The sequence below is a fragment of the Siniperca chuatsi genome, linkage group LG16 (assembly GCF_020085105.1).
Source record: "Siniperca chuatsi isolate FFG_IHB_CAS linkage group LG16, ASM2008510v1, whole genome shotgun sequence".
In the NCBI taxonomy this organism is placed as follows: domain Eukaryota; kingdom Metazoa; phylum Chordata; class Actinopteri; order Centrarchiformes; family Sinipercidae; genus Siniperca; species Siniperca chuatsi.
Window position 1 is genome coordinate 3,692,501 of NC_058057.1, and position 20,226 is coordinate 3,712,726.

A 20,226-nucleotide genomic window follows, 5' to 3' on the forward strand; every position below is an offset into this window, starting at 1 on the left:
CTAAAACACTTTACTGTTGGATGTTGGATGCAAGTTAAATCCTCAATCCCCTCAGAAAATGAAAAGCGCTACTGACTTTATCAGTTCGCCCTTTTTCTCCCTGTTTGGGTCTAAGTAGAGGTGACATGGCACCGGGTGGCAGTGGCTGGTGAAACGCAATGCCGTGCAGAGCCTCAATGCCACCGGCGAGACACTGGCCCTGTAGCCCAAAAGTGAGAAACTTGTCACAACAACTTTGACAGTTCCCCTCACATTCATCAGAGCCCGAGTCTATTATTGTTTCCACCCTTTACTCTGTGTCTCACTGAGTGTACTCTGAGTGCACATGGTTACTAAAGGGAATTCTGCTTAATTCAAGAATGCTCAAGGTATGTTGCCAACTGAGTGGATGAATGGCCTTCAGAGCTAAGCTGCAAGCTAGTTTCAGTCTGGTCAGCTCCACAGACAGGTGGAGAGTAGCTGGGGGCATATAACATCCACCCACACACACACTTTCTACTGGGTACACACAGGCAACTAAACACCCACGCACAAACATACATAGGCATTCCAGCTGTAAAAACCAGCTGGGGTCGCATGAAACATGGTCATGATCATGCCGTCTTAAAATGCGAATTGCATCCTCCATGCAGGGTGAAACAAATGTTCCCCACCAGGAGAAGATTATATGGAGAGGAGACGACTAGAAGCAGGCAGCCACACAGAAAAAGAGTGGTGGAAAGTGAGGGTGTGGAGGTCGGGGAAGGGGGGGGAACGGGGGACTGCTCCGATACATTTGTCTTCAAATCCAGCGACCCACGTACAATTCTCAACTCATGCAAGCAATTTTTCTGAGCCTGAGTGAAGTCTTTATTTTCAGCTAAAGTGGTTTTCATTTAACCATGAGCAAAACTTTACCAAATTGCCTAGCCTTGACCTTAAAGGGGATTTTCACCAATTGTACACATAAAAGTCAGCTTGGTAGTCTTCTGTGGCTCTGGAGGAGCTTTGTCAAGTCTTTTCAAGTCTGAGAAAATAACCCCTGATGATGTCATCAGGATTATCTTGGCTCAGGCTTGGAGTCTACAGTCTTCAACAGAAATAATAATAATAAACTTTATTTATACAGCACTTTTCTTAACAATGTTACAAAGTGCTGTACAAAAGGAAATAAAAACAGACAAGGCAGATAAAATGAGAATTAAGCCAAAAGACATAAGCACAGAGAAAGTAAAGACAATAAAATTTATAAACTGAAAAAGAAAGCCTGGGTTTTTTGGGGTATCATGCAGAGACCACTCCTTAAACTTCCATTTCTCAAGATGCCAACATTTAACAGCAGTCACTTTCTGCTGTTATGGGAGTCACAACATCGAGTAGAAGTAATCTTGATTATGTCATACCTCGTTAGCGTCAACCCAGCCCGGGACCAAACTGTCGCCACGGTTTTGTTTCACAGGCTGCTGGAGATGATGTGTTAAAAATGCTTCAGTCTAAGAACCAGACTCCCCTGAACTGTAAATATTTAGCTCTGCAGTGATGAAAGAGGAAGCTGAATAGATACATACAGTATGCTAAATGCATGAATCGCTGTCAAAGTGTGAAATACTTTATGGCAAAGCAGGATTTTAAGTATGTTAATAATTTTTTTTTACAGACTTAAGACAATGAAAGTACTTTTATTAATGTGTCAAATTAGTTTTTATCCAGCACATAGTGTCAGTTGTTGTGCAAAAAAACATCTCCAGTACCTATCAGTGTCTGCGCTGTTTCATTTCATTTTATTTCCACAGTTTGAATTGTAAGGAAGGTGGGCTGAATGTCTGTTTATGTGTCCATGTTGGGCCCAAAGGATTTTTTTTTGTGATGATTTTCTCATGGACACATTATAATCTCCTGTTCAAATTAAAAACCTTTAAAATGCTGTTAAATGCCAGCAATCTTGTGCACTTAAACAAAAATAGTACCATAGGCCTTACATGAGCACATCTTGAAAACAGCAGTACTTAATATATGAGTTTGTAGCATTGGTATGGTCCATGAGGTAAGCACAGAGTCAGAGAAATATGCTTATGTAATGAACTCGGCTCTGCTCTTCGCCTCGGAGTTGCAATCAGCTGGCTGAGCGAGAGAAGAGGATATTAAAACGCACTGTCTAATGTATTCATAAGATATTCAAATGCAGAGCACAGTGGCGACTGACTTCTGGATCAGTTAGCTTTACAGCAGAAGGTGTTCGGGGTCACTAACACATTTTCTAATATTGCAAAATGAATGCACAAATGCCTTCCCAAACAGCCTCTTTAAGAATGGCATTACAATTATACAATTTTCCGCCCTGCTAAGCCTCACAGGTATGTTAAAAGTCTGAGAGTGGCTGCTTCTTGTCTCTATGATATCAGGTCAGTCATTAATGGCTGTCACACAGTGCTGCCTGAATGATCCGCAGGGGAGAGAGGGAGAGCCAGAGGAGCAGGGTTTTCTTAGAATTAAAGCTCAACTCTGGTCTTCATTCACAGCCCCATGAAATCGAGAATGACTGCTTTTCCATTCTGAAAATCACCTTCCTGGAATGATCACCTATTAGCCCGTGGAACACCACGCCTGCTAATACTGTTCACTGATCTCATGATCTCTGTGGAAACACAGGGCCCGGCTCTCTGTCACCCCGTGGTGGGGTAAGGGAGTGGAGGATGGGGCTGGGCCGGGCTGAGTCATTGCTACTACAGCTGTGGGCCAAAGGGGCGTAAATGGGGCAGATCTAGTGCCTGAGCCTGCGTCACACTCTTGAGGGAGAAGAAGCTGTGTGGGAAAGTAGCTCATCATGCTGTGCGCTAGCTCTGCCCAGGCAATATCTCTGCCAGTGCTTGAAAACCATGTATCTCTGACAAGTATGTGGTTTTTAGAAATGAAGATTGCTTCCTCTCCCAGCAAGAGCCATAATTTTTTTAATTAGTACACGTGTGACACAACTTATATCCACATGTGTGACATTTCAAACTTTTATTTGTGGAAGTAAGAGCCCAAAGTTGGAGGCAGAACAGATCAAAAAAGTATGACTTGGCAACAGGAAGTTTTGTCTATGGCATCAACCAATCCAGTGTTTGTGGAGCGTGCCCCGGGCCGGTAGTTTGAGACCCTGATCTGACCAAAGACATGACCAAGTGTCATGACCAGTGTAAATATATATCCTGAAATAATGTTTCTTTATGCATATGCAGGGTAGAAAAAGACATCTGCAGGGGATGAAAGCAAATGTCAGATTAAAGCAGTAAGCACAGACAAGAAGCATCATTTAGTGCCCATAAACCTGAACCTGAACCAGATTTAGGATCGGGAAGACAAAGGTCCATATTTCACGGACAAGTCTGGATGGGGGCAGAGAAAGCAGCCCAGTTGGATGAAGCTAAGCTGCACTAACTGCTTGTTGTGACTCAGGAGAGAAAACTCAATCGTCCTTTTGACCGGCCGACTGTGCTGAGAAAGGATTCATTGTTCCTGTGTTTTGGGTGAATTATGAGGGGACATGTCACAACAGCAGGTTCTTGACAAGGTCTTAGGTGTCCGCTGCCGTGAGCATTACTGTCAGGAATGCCAATGAGGCCTAATGAGGTTTTAATCTAGCCAGAGTCATTAGTGGCAGGTCATCTTAAAACAATCTAGGGTCAGGCTGCATTAAGGCTACAGTGGTCCACTCCCACTGGGTCACTGAGCATGGCACAGACACTTCTAGGGAAAGGGGTTTTGTCTCTTGTTGGTTGTTGTTCAGTATAAAACAATATAGGATATTTCTGTCACTTGACTTATGGTTAAATTTGGTGTAAATTCGTCATTCACAAGCTTTCCTTTCATTTGAAAGCACTTCGCTGATCCGTGAAAGACCCAGGAAAAAGAAATCAAAAGTACAGCTTCTGACAAGTGGCTTTTACATTGGAGTTCAAGTTGTCCCCAGGACGGCTTTTCAAACTTGCTAAGACGTGTTAATTAATATGTTTTGCCCCAAGAGCAGCATGAGTCATCAAGATTTCGCAGTGTGTTTACAGAAAGGACTTTTGGGCTGTTTAGAGTGCAGATTTGCAGTAAGCATATTTTCTGAAAGCATCATCTCCTTGGGGTGAGGTTTAGTAACACAAAAAACGTGCCCTCTTTTTTTTCTCACTGGGGTCTTTAAGAAAAGTGCTGTAAAAATTATAGTGATTATAATAAAGATGATGATGATAATGATGTATAGGTAATGGAATTTGTACCAGAAGCAAAAGGCACAGCTGCAGAACTAGTAGCAGTAGTAACTGCAAAAAAATCTCCAACTTCTCAAGTCATTCTGTCTAGAAGTCCTAAAAATGCATTTTCCTTAAGTGAAAAATCGACTTGTTTCAAGAAATTTCTAGGAAGGATTGTGTATATCATGAAAAAATAAGACACTGCGTTAAAATCCAGAAAAAAACAAACCTGAATTTTAGAAAATACTTGAAAAAAAGTTGGTTTGCATTGGAAACAGGTTGAAATACTCTAACTGCACTGACAGATATTTTCACTTGTTTTAAGAAAATATGCACTCAGAATTATCACCAACTCTGCAGTTCCCCTCAGCTCTACTTAGCATTTTAGCATCTTTCAGCTCATTATTCTGGGTGTAGGGCCCTCAACTTTCCCATTTTGGTTCAGTGGGTTAAAGTTAAATCAGAAGTGCAATACAGGAACAGTAGCAGCAGTTGGTGCTACATCAGTGATAACAGTAGTAAAACTAACAGTACAGTAGTTACAGCAGGTGTTTTTGCATTAGCAGTGCTAGGTGTTACGGCAGCAGCAGCATTAGTAGTAGTTACAGTAAATGACAGAGCTGTATGCTAAGACATTACATGGCACCAATGTAGGATTAAACTCCATCTACACAAGGTTGTTAAGCTCATTACCATAATTTACCTTTGGGTATTGACAACTAAAAAATATAACTCTGTGTGTGTATGTGTGTGTGCACTGTTTAGCCAATCTAAATGTGGTAGCACTTAATCCAGGCAGCCAGACACTTAAAATGAGTCATGCAAAGAGCCAGAGATAATTGGTGTGCATAAGACTGGTGTCAGAAGGTTATAGGTACATCCCTCTCCCTCTAAGAGGCTTTCTGAATAGTTCTGTCATGAGTGAGAGGAAGTGCCTGCTTTGTTCCGCTGAAAATGTTGGAATTAATTGAACTGAATTGTCATTCATAATCTACATGTTGCAGTTTTCCACGGGCTGGGGTAACGCTATCTTCTGCTGTTTGCACTGTAATTGAAATTTCGATCATGTGGTGTAAACAAGCGTCCCTGTGAATATTCTTCAGATCGCGAGGGCCGCTGAGTGTCGGTGTGAGGGTTCGGTGCAGCTGATTAGTGGCTGGCTGTATGCGTGCGCTTGCAGAAAGGGTTTGCCCTCCCTTATTGACATGTTCTTGTCTAAACAGCTCCGTCCCAGGTCAGCGAGGTCATCAAGGAGAAAGTGCAGCAGCGCAGCATCCAGCTCTCCTGGCAGGAGCCCCACCAACCCAACGGCGTCATCACAGAATATGAAATCAAATACTACGAGAAAGTGAGTTTGCAATGGATTTGTTTGTTTCTGTGTATCTTTCTGAAACCCTTTCCCCTCCATCTCTCACATCACACTCACTTTTGCCGACGCTTCATTTTGTATTCTATCTGCATGCTGCTGTGAGTGGAATTCACAAGATTCTGCAAGTACCTTCTTTGTCTCATAATTGCAATAATGAATGAGATGCTCATAAGATTTTAATCAGGCTGTAGTCCTTCACAGCCGCCCCCACGCACATGTTAGCACACACACTATCCGTGGCTGCTGCACTGCCAGAATTAGCAATCTGTTACTGTTATCTCCTTTCCCCTTCCACATAGATTGTACCATTGCTTCCCTGTGTTTCAAGTCTGAACACATCAGTTTTTTACAGCAAGGTTTAATGGAGCGAATTTAACCCAGCAAATCAAAGGCAGGCTAGCAGAGCACTGATGCCAGTCCTGCGGGCCACAGTCTCTCGCAAACACTGACGAATCAGTCTCCTATGTCACGTACTGCGGCTGTGGTCTGCCCAGCTTTAAAAGTGGAAAATCAACTAAACAACTACACCCCTAACAGACCCTGGCATTTCATTTGGGTTTTTGCCGAGTAAAACATTTACAGATCAACAACAAAGTACACAATGCGTGCAGCCTGTGCATCCAAATGGATACCTTGAAGACATTTTCATATGTTTACGTTGTCTATGTAGCAGGCTGCCTGTAATGTGCAATCAGTATATAAAGCATAATATGAAACATGTTTAGTAAGATTTTCATTCCATCAGTTTAATAGTGGAGTTTGTGTTCTTAACAGAAATACAGATTTGAAGCTACTGTCAAAGAAATGCAACACTTTCAACTGGCATGTCACCTTAAAAGTCTGCCATGAAAAGGTGGGATTTTGCCCTTGGAACCACTGGAAGGCTTTTAATGTGAAACATCTGTGCAGGACGTTTGATTGAAGGTAGCTTAACAGCGATTTAAAAAAAACGGCAAAGTAGAAGCGATTGGAATCGAATTGTCACTATAAACAGTAATTCTTAGAAAACGGACACTCAGAGCAGCAGAGTGGTCAGTATGACATATGTTGTACTGATGGAATTAGTTCTCTGGAAATGCACATTATACTGAATTTATCAAGACAACAGGTAAACATTGAGGAAGTGTTGAGGGGGCATGAACTACAAACTAAATCAGGAGCTGATCAGAAAACACGGAGATGTCTTACTAAAGTATGAACAATTATACTTATAAAAACAGGGGAAATTATAAATTAAGGCCTCTCTGTAATGACAGCCTGTTTTAACTAAAGGCCTGGTTGTCTCTGCAGCTGAGCAAAATAAAGTATTAATAAGCTATACACTATTATTATATACACTATTTAGAGCTCATAATATATATGCTGCATATTAAAATGACTATTAAATTTGAATGGTTTTGTTAATCATGTTCATTCCATTTACAAAGGGCAGGTAATTACATCCTCTGAAGTATATCTGCAGTATTTTCGAAGCAAAGACGTTAAGATAACAACACTTCAGTGGGTTATAAACCAGACTTTGACACAGCAGTTGGATGTTGAAAATTTCATTTTTGTATAAAATGTGATTTATTCCTTGTACAGGATCAAAAGGACCGGATCTACTCCACAGTGAGGTCCAAGTCCACATCAGCCACAGTGAACAACCTGAGGCCCAGCACGGCCTACGTGTTTCAGATCAGGGCCTTCACAGAGGCAGGATACGGCACCTATGGCCCCAGACTAGAGATAACTACCAAGGAAGAGGCCACAGGTAGGATTTATATACAGGCTACCACTGCAAGAATAAATCATTTTTCAATTACTATTGCTTTACTTTTGCATTATATGTTTTATGTATAGTAGGGATGTAAACGAATATGAATACATTATTCAGACATGAACAAAGAAAATGGGCTTTGAGCAGATACAGTATAAACAGCATCTGAATGTGTGCAGTAATATTCGTAGATAGTTTAAAGTTCAATATTTTGTCATTCAGTGTGGTTTGTCATCAATAACTTTTCATCAGTTTTCACTAGATTTATTGTACAATGCAGGATAAAACTTGACTGACAGTTGTCTTGACAGTCAAATGACGAGCTGAAGTTAGGGGCCGTCTCAAAAGTGCATGTAAAATGCCAAGAGAGCTTTTCAGATTTTTGTCAATAACCATGATTTTTTTCATTAAAAAATCATTTTCAACTTTATAGTCATCTGGGCTTCCTCCTATCATATCTGCAACTTCCAGTATTTAAAGAAGAATCATGATATATTGCCCAAAGCAATTCTGAGTTTAAACCTCCTGTTCTATTTCCATTCTATTCATTCCCACCTGGACCATGAACAGTTACACATCTTTTATTGAGACTCAGTTTAGACTTGTTTTATTTTTGGGGGGTCAAACCATGCTTTATTTTTTTTATTAATTTAGGTACATGGTTTAGATATTATGTTGTAAGTTGTTTATTTATATTTTGTGGGCAGTTAAACTTATACATATACAGTGGAGTATGGAGTATAAATGACAGTAGAAAACAACTGAACACAGAAAAGGAAACACTATAGACAATTTCTAACTTAACTTCTTGTATTAGCTCTTGCAGAGTACCTATAATGTATAGTATGTTTTGTAGTTAGTTTATGTTGCATATATGATCCTAATCTTGCAAACTTAAAAAAAATCATCTTTAAGTGAAATCTGTATGAAAGTGAAAGTGGAAAAATGTAAGAGGTTTGGTGCAACTGGCATCGACAAAAATGTAAAAGCGTTGCTGAACTGGATATATTAGTTGACAAAGGGAGTAAAATTGAGAGAATTATCTGTTTTAGCCACTGCAGCATTAAGTGAGGAAGGATGTATCATTGTGACACAGTCTCTCCTTATGCTTATCATTTAATAGCGTTTCACCTCTTCAGTGTTCATTCCAACTTTTCTTGTAAGTTTGATCATCTTTTGAATGAAAAGCCCACAGAGAGCATTAGTATGTCTCCAAATGCACTGATGACAAGCACCTAACAGAGGGTGAGTTTGACCACAGCAGTATATCAGCACATCATTTTGGAACACTGGCTTTCAACTCCATATTTATGCACAACCTGTTAATGTTTTCAGCTACTGTAGTAATACACTAGGGAAATTATTTGCTTTCAAGTAAAGCAAATAGAAATTGCTTTGACTTTATGCTGACAACACGTCATGGGAAAAATCACATCATCAATAATACTGTATGTGCTACATTAAAGGAATATCAACATTTTGGGGAATACGCTTATTAGCTTTCTTTCCCAGAGTGAGATGAGATTGATAACAGTGCGTTATAGTCAGGATGTGGTTAGCCTAGCTTAGCATAAAGACCAAAAGCAAGGGGAAACAGCTAGCCTGGCTCTGTCCACAATGAAAAAAATAGGCATATCAACACCTCTAAAGCTGATTAATGTTTTTAATATTTTTTAGGGGGAGTTACTTGGTGATGCTATTTCTTGACAAACAGTAGTTTATAGCACTTGTTTCCAGATTTGGTAAGTTAGAACAGGTTTTCGTTTTGGTCTGCCTGTACAAGCCCAATGGTCAAATCTGGCAAACTCACTGTGACACCAAGACTGTGTCCGAAATCACTCCATATTTACTATATAATGCACTATATTTACTGTCCGCCATATTATTTGACTGTCCCAATGCAGCCTTTTTTGCACTTTTTAGTGCCCTCAAAAATTCCCACAATGACAAGAAAAAAAAATTGGATTTTTTTATTATTTATAGCATTGTATATTTTTAAGTTTAGAGCCTTCTTCTAATTTGTGAAAACCCACATTAGTCACAGTTTCATTCATTTCTCTTTAGTTTTGAGCCCCCACATCCAACCTGCCCACCCAAACATGCCCCCAACCACCTTATGTCATTTCTTCATAAAAGGATACATTAATTGTTCATACCACATGAAGAGTGTGTCCTGCAACAAGGTTATAAGTTTGCGGTCCAGTCAAAGTGTCCTTGACCAGCACAGTGAACCACTAGCCTCCTCTGTGACAGCCTTGAGAGCGAAACCTGAAAGTGTGTAATGTGACAAAATAGACAATTGGCGAGATATTGATTGAGTAACAGCTAATTGAATGTCACCACCTTTTTTCAGCCCTCCTCCACAATAAAATCACTCTCTTTCATTTAGACAGCGCGGATCCACTTGATTCAAAATGCATGAATTTCCCCCCTCATACACCACTCGCATTGACTTTATATGATGCTACGGCAAGCCATTCTTTGGAGCAATTGGCAGTTTGTCAACGCAAACAGTATGAGCACTGTGAGAGCTCTGAATGGGAAACAATCCAACCTGAATGTGTCTTTGTTTGAGATGAAGGGCATCGCTGTTACCGTCTGGGACTATTAAGCCCACTTTCTGAAACAGTAGAGCCGTGTGTATAAGGATGGCTCAAAAATAGAAGCGTCCCTCCTCCACTCCCTCAGAGGGAATGAGAGGAGGGGGGTTATCAATCTCCATGCCTCTCATTGGGCTCAATCATGTCTTGTAGATTGTAGTCTTTGATGTGCACTGAGCATTTCTGTCTTTCTGCATGTCTGTCCGTGTGTGTTTATGTGTGTGTCCGTCTCATCAGCTGCGATTGTCTCCAGCGAGCAGAACCCCGTCATCATCATTGCGGTTGTGGCCGTGGCGGGGACCATCATCCTGGTGTTCATGGTGTTCGGCTTCATCATCGGGAGAAGGTACGCTCTCGCGGGCCCCATTGACTCTCCGCTCCTGTGAGTCTGCGCTTGTCAATTAGCCTTTCTGTCACTCACAGGCCTCCACGTCTGTGGACTCGTCACATGCACACACACGTGCACCCATCATCTTGTGGCATGCTGTGCTAATGGGTTGTGATGCATCATTTTTTTTCCCCAGCCCCAAGAAAATGTTTAAGCTATTTTTGCATAGCCAATATGAGACTAGTACTCTAGAGCAAGAAAGCTTTGGCTCTGCATTCCTGTGTGTGAGTGTGTGAGATCCTGAGGGCAGGATGAAGTATGAAAGAGATATTTTTTCCACCATCACAAAGCACATTGTCATTATCACCATTCCCTCACACACTTCATCTGTGTTTTCATCTGCACAAATGGCATTTCATCAGAGCTTGCTTTTAATGTCGGGTTTATCAGAATTAGCCTTCTCTGGCACCATTTTAATACTCGCCGTGTTTTGCGTCAAAAAAATGGCCCCCTTCTTCTCTGAGTCATAACTTAGTCAAACCAGATGTCATGACTTTCACTTTCCAGTGATAACAGTACCTCCGATGTCAGTCGAAGATAAAGATCCATAAATCTGTGTAGAATTCATGTAAAAATAGATGCACTTTATAACTTGTCTTACAATCATCAAATGTAGACTTTTTCTTCAGTACAAACAGGAACTGCAGACCTTGTAAAACACAATGCCCACCTTTTAAGTTAGATTTTTTTTAGGCAGTAAACCATGACTTTTCATGGTGCAGTTTCATCAAAATGTAGTGTGTGTATATATATATTTATATATTTGTCCTATATATATTGTCCATGTTTAGGCTACAAAAACTGGGCTCAGCAGCTAACTCACTAACTCCACGGTAACATTACACATCCTGTTTGCGTCACCCAAGTGATGCAATGTGGAAGGAGCCACTTTTTTCCCCACTGTGAGTGGAAGCTAGAATTTTAAACTCTGTGACTGGATGCACCGTGGGTGTCGTACTTTTCTCCTTAAGTTTTAATGTACATAGGCTTGTACCTTTGACTTTTTATCAAACAACCAGATACTTTCTAGTGCAGTTGCTCATCTTATGTACTGATGATTCAACTTTTGGAGTTTAATGCACATCCAAGCCTTCCAACTGTTAGTCACCTAACATTGTCTATGCAGAAAATGAATGGGACTTTTACTTTGGGAATCATGGATGACTCCCACTTTGCTACTCTATGAGAAAAAGAAAACCATATGAGTGACAAAATCTATGAAAATTGGCTTGTTTTGTTTTACACTATCAGTACATTTTAAGAAAACATGACTAAGAATGTCCCATGGTCAACATGGTTCTTATATCTCTCCTCTATCCACTAAATGAACCATGATGTGTTAAAAATCTGTGGACATACAGGCTAAAAATCTAAATAATTTGAAATGTGTGGTAAACTTTTAAAAAAAAATTCTAAGTAAGCCTAATTTATTCTGAAAACAAAAAATATATGGCTTGAGCGTGAAAGGTCATTCTTGATCTTCAAAACATAACTACTTACTAGCTTTTTCCTGAGCCCATAATAGTTCAAAATAGCTAGGCATAATACAAATGTGGCCTGCCTAGCTAAGACGTAGTGGCCAGTAAGTGCATGTCCATCATTTCTGGTTTATTTCATCTTCCCACGTCATCCATTTTTTCAGTTTGTGCTCAAAGACCAACTTTGTGAAGTAAATCACCTGCTTGAGGGAACCTTCAACACGTTAATATTACAAATTAATATTACAAGACATGTTGAACAGTCCCTTCCAGTGCATGTATTATTTGATATGGCATGGTATGGTATTATTTCCCAGGCTGGGTTCACAGCTCCTGCTGCTCAGCTGGGTTTTCAATCAAGAGATTTGTCATGCGCAGCATTAGTTGCTACATTAAAATTCTTGTAATTTAGGGCATTTATTTCCTCCCTCACAATCAGTTGATTCTGCCACTCTCTTCCTCTCCCTCCACGCAGGCACTGCGGGTACAGCAAAGCCGACCAGGAGGGAGACGAGGAGCTCTACTTCCAGTGTGAGTGTCTGCATTCATAAGCCCAAATGCACACACATATAGTATATGTGTACACACAGACGCACACACACACACACACACGCACAGATAGAGACATCTTAATCACTGCATACTGAACAGGAAGGGTGCCTTAAAACCCATTAGCACCAACAGCATGACTGTTTGATCCCCGTTCATTTGATTTGAGTCAAAGCTGGGAACAATCAGGCTAACATCTGCTGCTGATTGGCTAGACTCAGTCTGTGGAGATGAAGAAGTTAGGAAGCTACAAACGAATGAATGTGACAGCTGTCAGGAAGGGAGTGGCGGTTGACCCGTGAGGAGTTCCTTAAAAAATTTAAAAGCCATAACTCAGTTGGTTTTAGAGAGCGACAGAGTTGCTGGTGGACACACAGTTTGCTTTGTCGCAGGGGCTGCTTCTAGGTGCCTTCTATCAGTAAGAGGGTTTTTTTTTTTTAACACTGATACACCACCCCTAATGATGCCCCTGGAGAGACAGCTGCAGACAGCTTCCCCAAGTGGAGTCATAATGATCCGTGCTGTAGGCAAACTGCTGATTTGGAAACAAAGGGTCAGGGGTGTCACAAAGGACTGAAGCAGAGGCAGTGCCGGGGAGCCCAGTTTGGCTATTGCTAAGTATCTGACAGATCCACCTCAGCAGGTCACAGATCCCACCTGCTGAAAAAAAAAAAAAAAAAAGAAAACTGGGAGAAAACACAAACAATGCTAGTGTCGGGCTTATTTTCGCCGTGCAATATCAAATGACGAGAGGCTGCCAGGGCGACAGAAGATAGATAGCACGCAAATACATGTAGACCCAATTTGTCTGCCATGTAGGAGAGAGGAAGTTGTGATAAGACATCTCCTATCAGATCCGCTGACATCTCGGATGGACGACACAATTATGGGAGCAAGTGGAGGGAAATCGCAGCTGCCGGCATCCCCTCGCTGGAGCACAATGCGTTTGTTGTATTTACACTGTTGGATTGGCTTCCATGCCTGTCCTCCATGCAGAGAATAAGTGTCTCTCCAGCTGGATGAGCTCGCAGTTCTATTCTGTGGTTTTGGTCCAGCGTTTATCCAGTGTATTATGGCTGTACTAGCTCATTAAATTTTAAAGCTGACAGGTTATGTCAGTGGAATTTAAAATGCACAGTGTAATCGCCCCCATGAGTTGTCTGTTCACTTAATAGTGCATAATACTGTAATTTGCTGTTAATTTGGAGCACTGTGCAAAATGATAACCCCCTACCCCATCTCTGGCCTTTCTCTTAACTTGTTTGTTTTCCATATTTTCTACAAACTGCTTCTTCTCTCACTTCATGGATATTCATGAACTCTTCCCATATCAGTGTCATTTGAAATTGCATGGAATTTTTTTTAAGAAAATGTCTTGCCCGAGGCATCAGTCTAACAAAAGAATTAATATCCCACTTTTCCCACAAATCCTGATACTTTATGATAGAAAATGTTGTATTTGCATCTGTACTAAAAGAGCAGTGTCCTTTTCTATTATTAGATTATTTTTCAAAGAATATTATACATTGTTATTTTTAAATCAAAATTTCTGAAAAACATTTTTTTCAGCCCTGAGTAGTCTATGAACAACTAAATACCTAATGGTGAATTTTAATTATGACTAGCAAGGGACTACCTCATAACCAAACATCATAATCTTTCTTAAAAACATTTCTTCACTTGTACTGGGGGACAGTGATTTGGGAACCCTTGGGAAACATTAACATATACAGTATGTTGGGTAAGGGCTACATGATATGGCAACTTGTATACAGCCTGAGAGACAAAACCCAGGACCAAAATAAAAAAATAAATAAAAAGATAAGTGGATGAAAAGTAATGGTGTAAGAATTTGAACCTCATGAGCAACTTAATACCTAACTGTAATCACTACTGAATTCTTAATGTAAGAAATGTAAATAGCACTGAATTTATAGCATTTAAATTTTTTACCTTGAAAACCATTCTATCTGAATTTGTGTGATTTGAATTCAACTATTTTTAATTTCCAGAAGGTCATTTCAAGTGGTGCAATTTCAAAAACTTAAATTTCAAGTATAAACTGGATATTTTTAGGGTTCACAAATTCAACTTTATTCGAGTTGCTCACATTCATTTGGTAACTTTTGCAGATTTTGTAGACATCAAGTCAAAAAATCAGGTTGCTCAAATTGGATTGGTTGAATTCAGACCTCAAAATTAAAGACTGATCATTTAAACTTGAACATCAGTGCTAGGACAGCAATCAAGTCTGAAAAGAACTGATCAAACTCATATGACCCAAGAAAGACAAGTTCAGATGAGTGACAGGAAACACCGGACGTTTGAATTTTCTGTTTCAATTCCAACAGTCAAGTAATTGCAGAACTTGAAATTACCTTCTGGAAATTTTAAAGAGGGGAATTTTAACCACATAAAATCAGAAAGATGGTTTTCAAAGTAAAAATTTCCACGGCTATAAAGTGGAATTAAGATTTCAACATAAAGTATTTAGAAGTACTTAAATTTCAAAATTAGGTTTTCAGCTGCTTGAAAATTCTAATTATTACAGACTTTCTTTGTTTCCATAAAAAATGCATAGTTGCTGTTGGATTTTGAAAATTTAGGGTAACAACCCGCTCATCCCTAGAATGATATAATGTGTCACAAAACCACCAAGCATTAAAGTGTGTGAACCAACATGGCCGGTGAGACAGATTATTCTTCAGTGAGGTAGTCTCAGCTGCAGGAAGGCGAAAGGTAACCGACAGCCTCATAAAAGCACGGGTTACTCAAATCTTTGCTTCCCATTTGTGAGGAATTTTCCTGTGTGAAAACCCTTTTGACACTGGCCGCTAACTGTCAAGCGCCTGCTGGTGTGCAATGAGCATATTTAATCGTAACAGTAATCCTCTTACCTTTCTACAGTTAAATTTCCAGGCACCAAAACCTACATTGACCCTGAAACCTACGAGGACCCAAACAGGGCTGTCCATCAATTTGCCAAGGAGCTGGACGCCTCCTGCATTAAAATTGAGCGGGTTATTGGAGCAGGTGAGCCCATCCTGTGTCTCTTAGCTCTTACTGTTTAGTCACTCCGTGCTATCATACATCACACTGACAGCCAAATATTTACACCTTGAATAGGGACACAGCTTTATGCATTGTATATTGATAGTGCAATTGCAGAGATGGGAAAAAGTTCATTGCTATTAATGTGTGGGGGGCGTCTGGTAGAGGCAGTCGCAGAGATTCCCACAGCTGAAAAATTGCTGCCACATGGGTTTTACAGAGGCGGTCAATGACAGTACCTATGCATCTCTAGCATGTCTTATTATAGGTCTTGGTTACACTCCCCTGAGTATAACAAGATGTCACACTCCAATTTATATTCCACCACCGCACAGCTGCTTTGTCTCAAAATACGCTAATAAATTTGTCATTGTGACGTGCTTGATTTTTTTTTTTTTTTAACCCACCCACCGCTCACTCAGAAATGGTTTCATCCCACACAGGAGAGTTCGGGGAGGTGTGCAGCGGCCGGCTGAAGCTGCCTGGAAAGCGCGACGTGTCAGTGGCCATCAAGACGTTAAAAGTGGGCTACACGGAGAAGCAGAGGCGGGACTTCCTGTGCGAGGCCAGTATTATGGGACAGTTCGACCATCCTAATGTCGTTCATCTGGAGGGAGTCGTGACGAGAGGTAATCACACTTGAAGGTGAAATGAAAATAGAAACTGTGAATGCCACGAGACCGTTTAAAAAAGATCGGTTTCATCAGAGTATATTTAGCTTTGGGAGGTAAAAGCGCCATAGTTAGAGTGACATTATATCTGATTAAATTAGCCACACTCCCTGTTTAACATTTTCTCATTTAGACACTGTAATAAAAGGAACAGATGGTAACTTTTAATTAAAAGCCAATGAAACACACAGCTAAAAATAACTTGGAAGCAGTTTAGGCATAGTCGTTTATTGTGAGGCATTATGTAAGCAAACAAAATTCAGCTATCAATTAATCATCTTCTTTTTTGTTCATCCTTTTCTTTTTTTTCTCCAGGAAAACCGGTGATGATTGTCATCGAGTACATGGAGAATGGCTCATTAGATGCTTTCCTCAGGGTGAGTATCACCTTCGAAGCACAGGAGGCTCAAAGCAGCATCTTTTGTAACTTTTCTTTGCATTTGCTTGAAAGTGTCCCAGACAGCAGGCAGTCTGCAGTAGGATCTGTGCATTGCATAAATATCATAAATCTTGTGCTAGAGCTGCTGCAGTGCTGTGACCTACATTTCCCTCATGGTCAATGAAGATGGCTGACCTGCCTGTGTTTCTCTGTGCCATGCAGAAACACGATGGTCAGTTCACAGTCATCCAGTTGGTGGGGATGCTGCGGGGCATAGCGGCGGGAATGAGATATCTCTCCGATATGGGATATGTCCATCGAGATCTCGCTGCACGGAACATCCTTGTCAACAGCAATCTCGTATGTAAAGTGTCTGACTTCGGCCTGTCAAGGGTGATAGACGACGATCCCGAGGCTGTCTACACAACAACTGTGAGTCAATTAAAGCGCTTGCTTTCTCTACCCAGAGCCCTGTCTGAATTCTATAATCAAGTCACAACCGGTGCATGAAAATAGAGCAGAAGCACTGGTGCACGCCCAAATAGTCTGAGCCATTTTTAATATGCAAAACAAGTTATATTTCGGTACAACTTTCTGACAAGGCACCCTTTAGAAAGGGTTTATAAGTTGTAACTAATGCCTTATTTATGGTTAATTAATAATTTACCAACGCTTTATAGATCAGTCATAAGCCATTAATAAGAATAACTTTTGGGTAGCCAGGTTGATAAATCTCTTTGGTTGATTATCACGTGTGCAGTATGCTAGTAAGTCCTCAATAGAAAACAGTGAATTCGCGCACACTGTCAGCACTGAGTTCAACAAATGCAACATTTGGGTCATGGACCTTAGTCAACTGAATGATTTGTCAATGGCCAGAAAATTAATTAAACTATTTTCAACTACTATTCATTGATTATAAATCATTTTTCAGGCCAAAAGGCCAACAAATTAGCAGGTTCTGACTTCTCAAATATGAGGATTTGCTTCTTTTCTTTGTTTTATATCATTGCAAATTGGACTGCTGGTTGAACAAAAGAAGCAAAACTGTCTCCTTGGGGTTTGATGGGCGCTTTTCACTATATTCTCACATTTAAATGTCAGTAAATGACTATTATATTAATAAAACATTAGTTGCAGCCTGAGTAATATTACACAAAATATCAAGCCAATATTTCAAGTAAAAATGTTTAATGTATAATGTTATACAACATGTCAGGGCAACATTTCAATGTACTTCTAATGAAGATAAATGTAAAAATTGTGGAAACAATTGTCATTCATTAAAGGTCATGAGTTTCTTACTTTCTAATAATCCATTAAGTCTGCATTTATAAATTACAGTTAAGTCATTTACAATAATCCATAAAGTCTGTTGTTTTAAAAGCAGGTAAGCTGTTAATAATTTTTATTGTAGATGCTACACCCGCCAATGGGATGTTACATAACCTTGTTGATCTTAGCTATAACTCATCAATAAAGCATTAATAGATTATTTAATAACCATTCATAAAATCATCAGTTACAGCTCATAAATCTACAGAGGGTGCCTTATTAGAAAGTGGTGCCAGTGTTTTTGTTTAAGTTTGTGGAAAAGTCGTGATTTTTTTATTTTGACCGAATGTGTAATTGTAAAACTTTGTCTAATTGATGTTTTAGGGGTGGATGCAGGATATAATGAATTTGATCTTTACTCTAGCCACTGACCTGCATTTTACCGAACAGGGTGGCAAAATACCTGTCCGATGGACCGCACCAGAAGCCATACAGTATCGGAAATTCACCTCCGCAAGTGACGTGTGGAGTTATGGCATTGTCATGTGGGAGGTCATGTCCTATGGGGAACGGCCTTACTGGGATATGTCCAATCAAGATGTGAGTTACCACCTGATATAAATTCATTAACTTACTAACACAATAAGTTTGTCATTCTGCTGATGGACTACCTCATAACCAAGGATCATAATCTCTAGTAAAAAGACATTATTTCAATTGTACTGAAGATTTAATAGATCTTTACATGTACAAATGATCATTCCAGACCTTTATCAGTGATTTGAGAACACTTGTGAAACATATAGTACATATTTGGTTAAAGGCAGGGTTAGGGTTGAGATAAAGACCAAAAATTGACATCTTCACTTTTCTATTTGCTATCTTGACATTATTTTTACCTATTTCCACCTAAAACCGTTTTATTTAAAATGTTTCCAGTCCAGTCACATTCAGTATTATTGCTGAATCAAATAATCAATTGACAGAAAATAAATTGCCAACAATTTTGATAATCGAATGAAAAGATGCTATTGGTTGCATATTGCAATAATAGATTTATGTATGATATGTACAAAACCAAACATGAGTCAACAACATCAGTGTGTAGCTGTACCCCAAAGTAATATGATAATACTTATTATTTCATTTTAATTTTAACAACTAACTTTAACAAGAACATTCAAAAGAACGCAAACAAAAACAGAATCAACAGAACTATACAATAAACAAGGTAATTAATTAAAACAGTTACAAGAATCACTGAAAACTTCAGATAATAAAGCTTTAAAATCTCCAAGGGGAATGTCAGACTGTAGTCTGAGGGCAGTTTGCAGTTCATTCTCTTTTTTACATAGTACCTGAAACCAGTTCTGCCAACATTAGTGCGTACATGGGGGATATCTAAGGTTAGGTGGTTACTGGATCGTGTACTGTAGTTACAAGATTTAAATGAGAGAAGAGATGTGAGGTAGTTTGGAAGCTTCAACAGTAGAGCTTTACAGATGAATAACATGAGATAGCTATTTCTTCTTGACTTTAAGGAAGTCCATCTAACCGTGTGATACAAAGAACAATGATGAGTACGAAATGTGCACTGTGATACACAGGATTTAACTGCTGAAGTGTTGATGGGGCAACATGACAATAAAGAATATCTCCATAGTCAAGGACAGACATGAAGGTTGACTGCGCAATAGTTTTACGGTTGGAAGAAGACAGACATCCTTTAATTCTGTACAAGAAACCTAGTTGGATTTTTAAGTTTTGAGTCAAATGTTGAATGTGATTCTTGAAAGTCTGCTGTCAAGCCAATATATATATAAATAGGAGTCACTATAAATGAAATAAAGTCAAACCTCAGTCAAGCACAATACAGTCAAAGCAAGATATTTTAGCTCCTGCAACTTGTAGCAATGCAGCTCTGAAAAACTGAAAAAAAGACAGTGCTTCAAAGTCTCAGAATTTTCTCCCCCCTAACTGCTGATATTATGAAACTCAATAAATTAGAACTGGAAGGGAGATTTCTATTAGGTGCTGTAATTAAATCAGAGACTTTATCTTTAAGGTGCAGAAGGATAAAACTAATTTTATTTCTGAAACTCAGATGGGTAATCATGATTCATAATCAAGATTATCATTTTTGCACCAATCCTGCCTTACCATCAAGTAAATTGTGAGAGCTGACTCCTGACATTGCCCACACTTTTCTTCTTCAAAGAACACATTTACCCACACTTCCTTTTTACAAATGTCACAAATTGATATCATGATTGACTCACCAGCAGTTCTCTGAGTGCTGTTGCCTGCTTTCCTACCAACTCCAACTGAGGGAGTCCAACTGTGCCAGACCACTTGAAGCTGTTCCTTATTGTCGGACACTTGACACATTTTGATTGATGGTAGAAGGCGAGTGAGTTCTGGCCTTAAAATTCCTATATGGCGCCTGGTGTTTAGCACCCACAGTATCAGGACTAAACATGATTAAGATTCTCCTGTGCTCCAAAGCAG

At 39.7% G+C, this 20,226-nt stretch overlaps 1 protein-coding gene across 4 annotated transcripts in view; it reads left to right on the forward strand.

Moving 5' to 3' along the window:
• Window positions 1-20,226, forward strand: part of epha7 (eph receptor A7) — an 89,987-nt gene that overhangs the window by 59,378 nt on the left and 10,383 nt on the right. The window contains exons 6-14 of one of the 4 annotated variants that reach the window (XM_044168805.1): window positions 5,423-5,547; window positions 7,153-7,321; window positions 10,165-10,309; window positions 12,269-12,324; window positions 15,250-15,375; window positions 15,837-16,022; window positions 16,380-16,441; window positions 16,666-16,875; window positions 18,169-18,318. In XM_044168805.1, the coding sequence (XP_044024740.1) occupies window positions 5,423-5,547; window positions 7,153-7,321; window positions 10,165-10,309; window positions 12,269-12,324; window positions 15,250-15,375; window positions 15,837-16,022; window positions 16,380-16,441; window positions 16,666-16,875; window positions 18,169-18,318 (1,229 nt within the window). The remainder of the gene's footprint in view (window positions 1-5,422; window positions 5,548-7,152; window positions 7,322-10,164; window positions 10,310-12,268; window positions 12,325-15,249; window positions 15,376-15,836; window positions 16,023-16,379; window positions 16,442-16,665; window positions 16,876-18,168; window positions 18,319-20,226) is intronic. The other 3 variants (XM_044168806.1, XM_044168807.1, XM_044168808.1) reach the window with 3 other exon arrangements.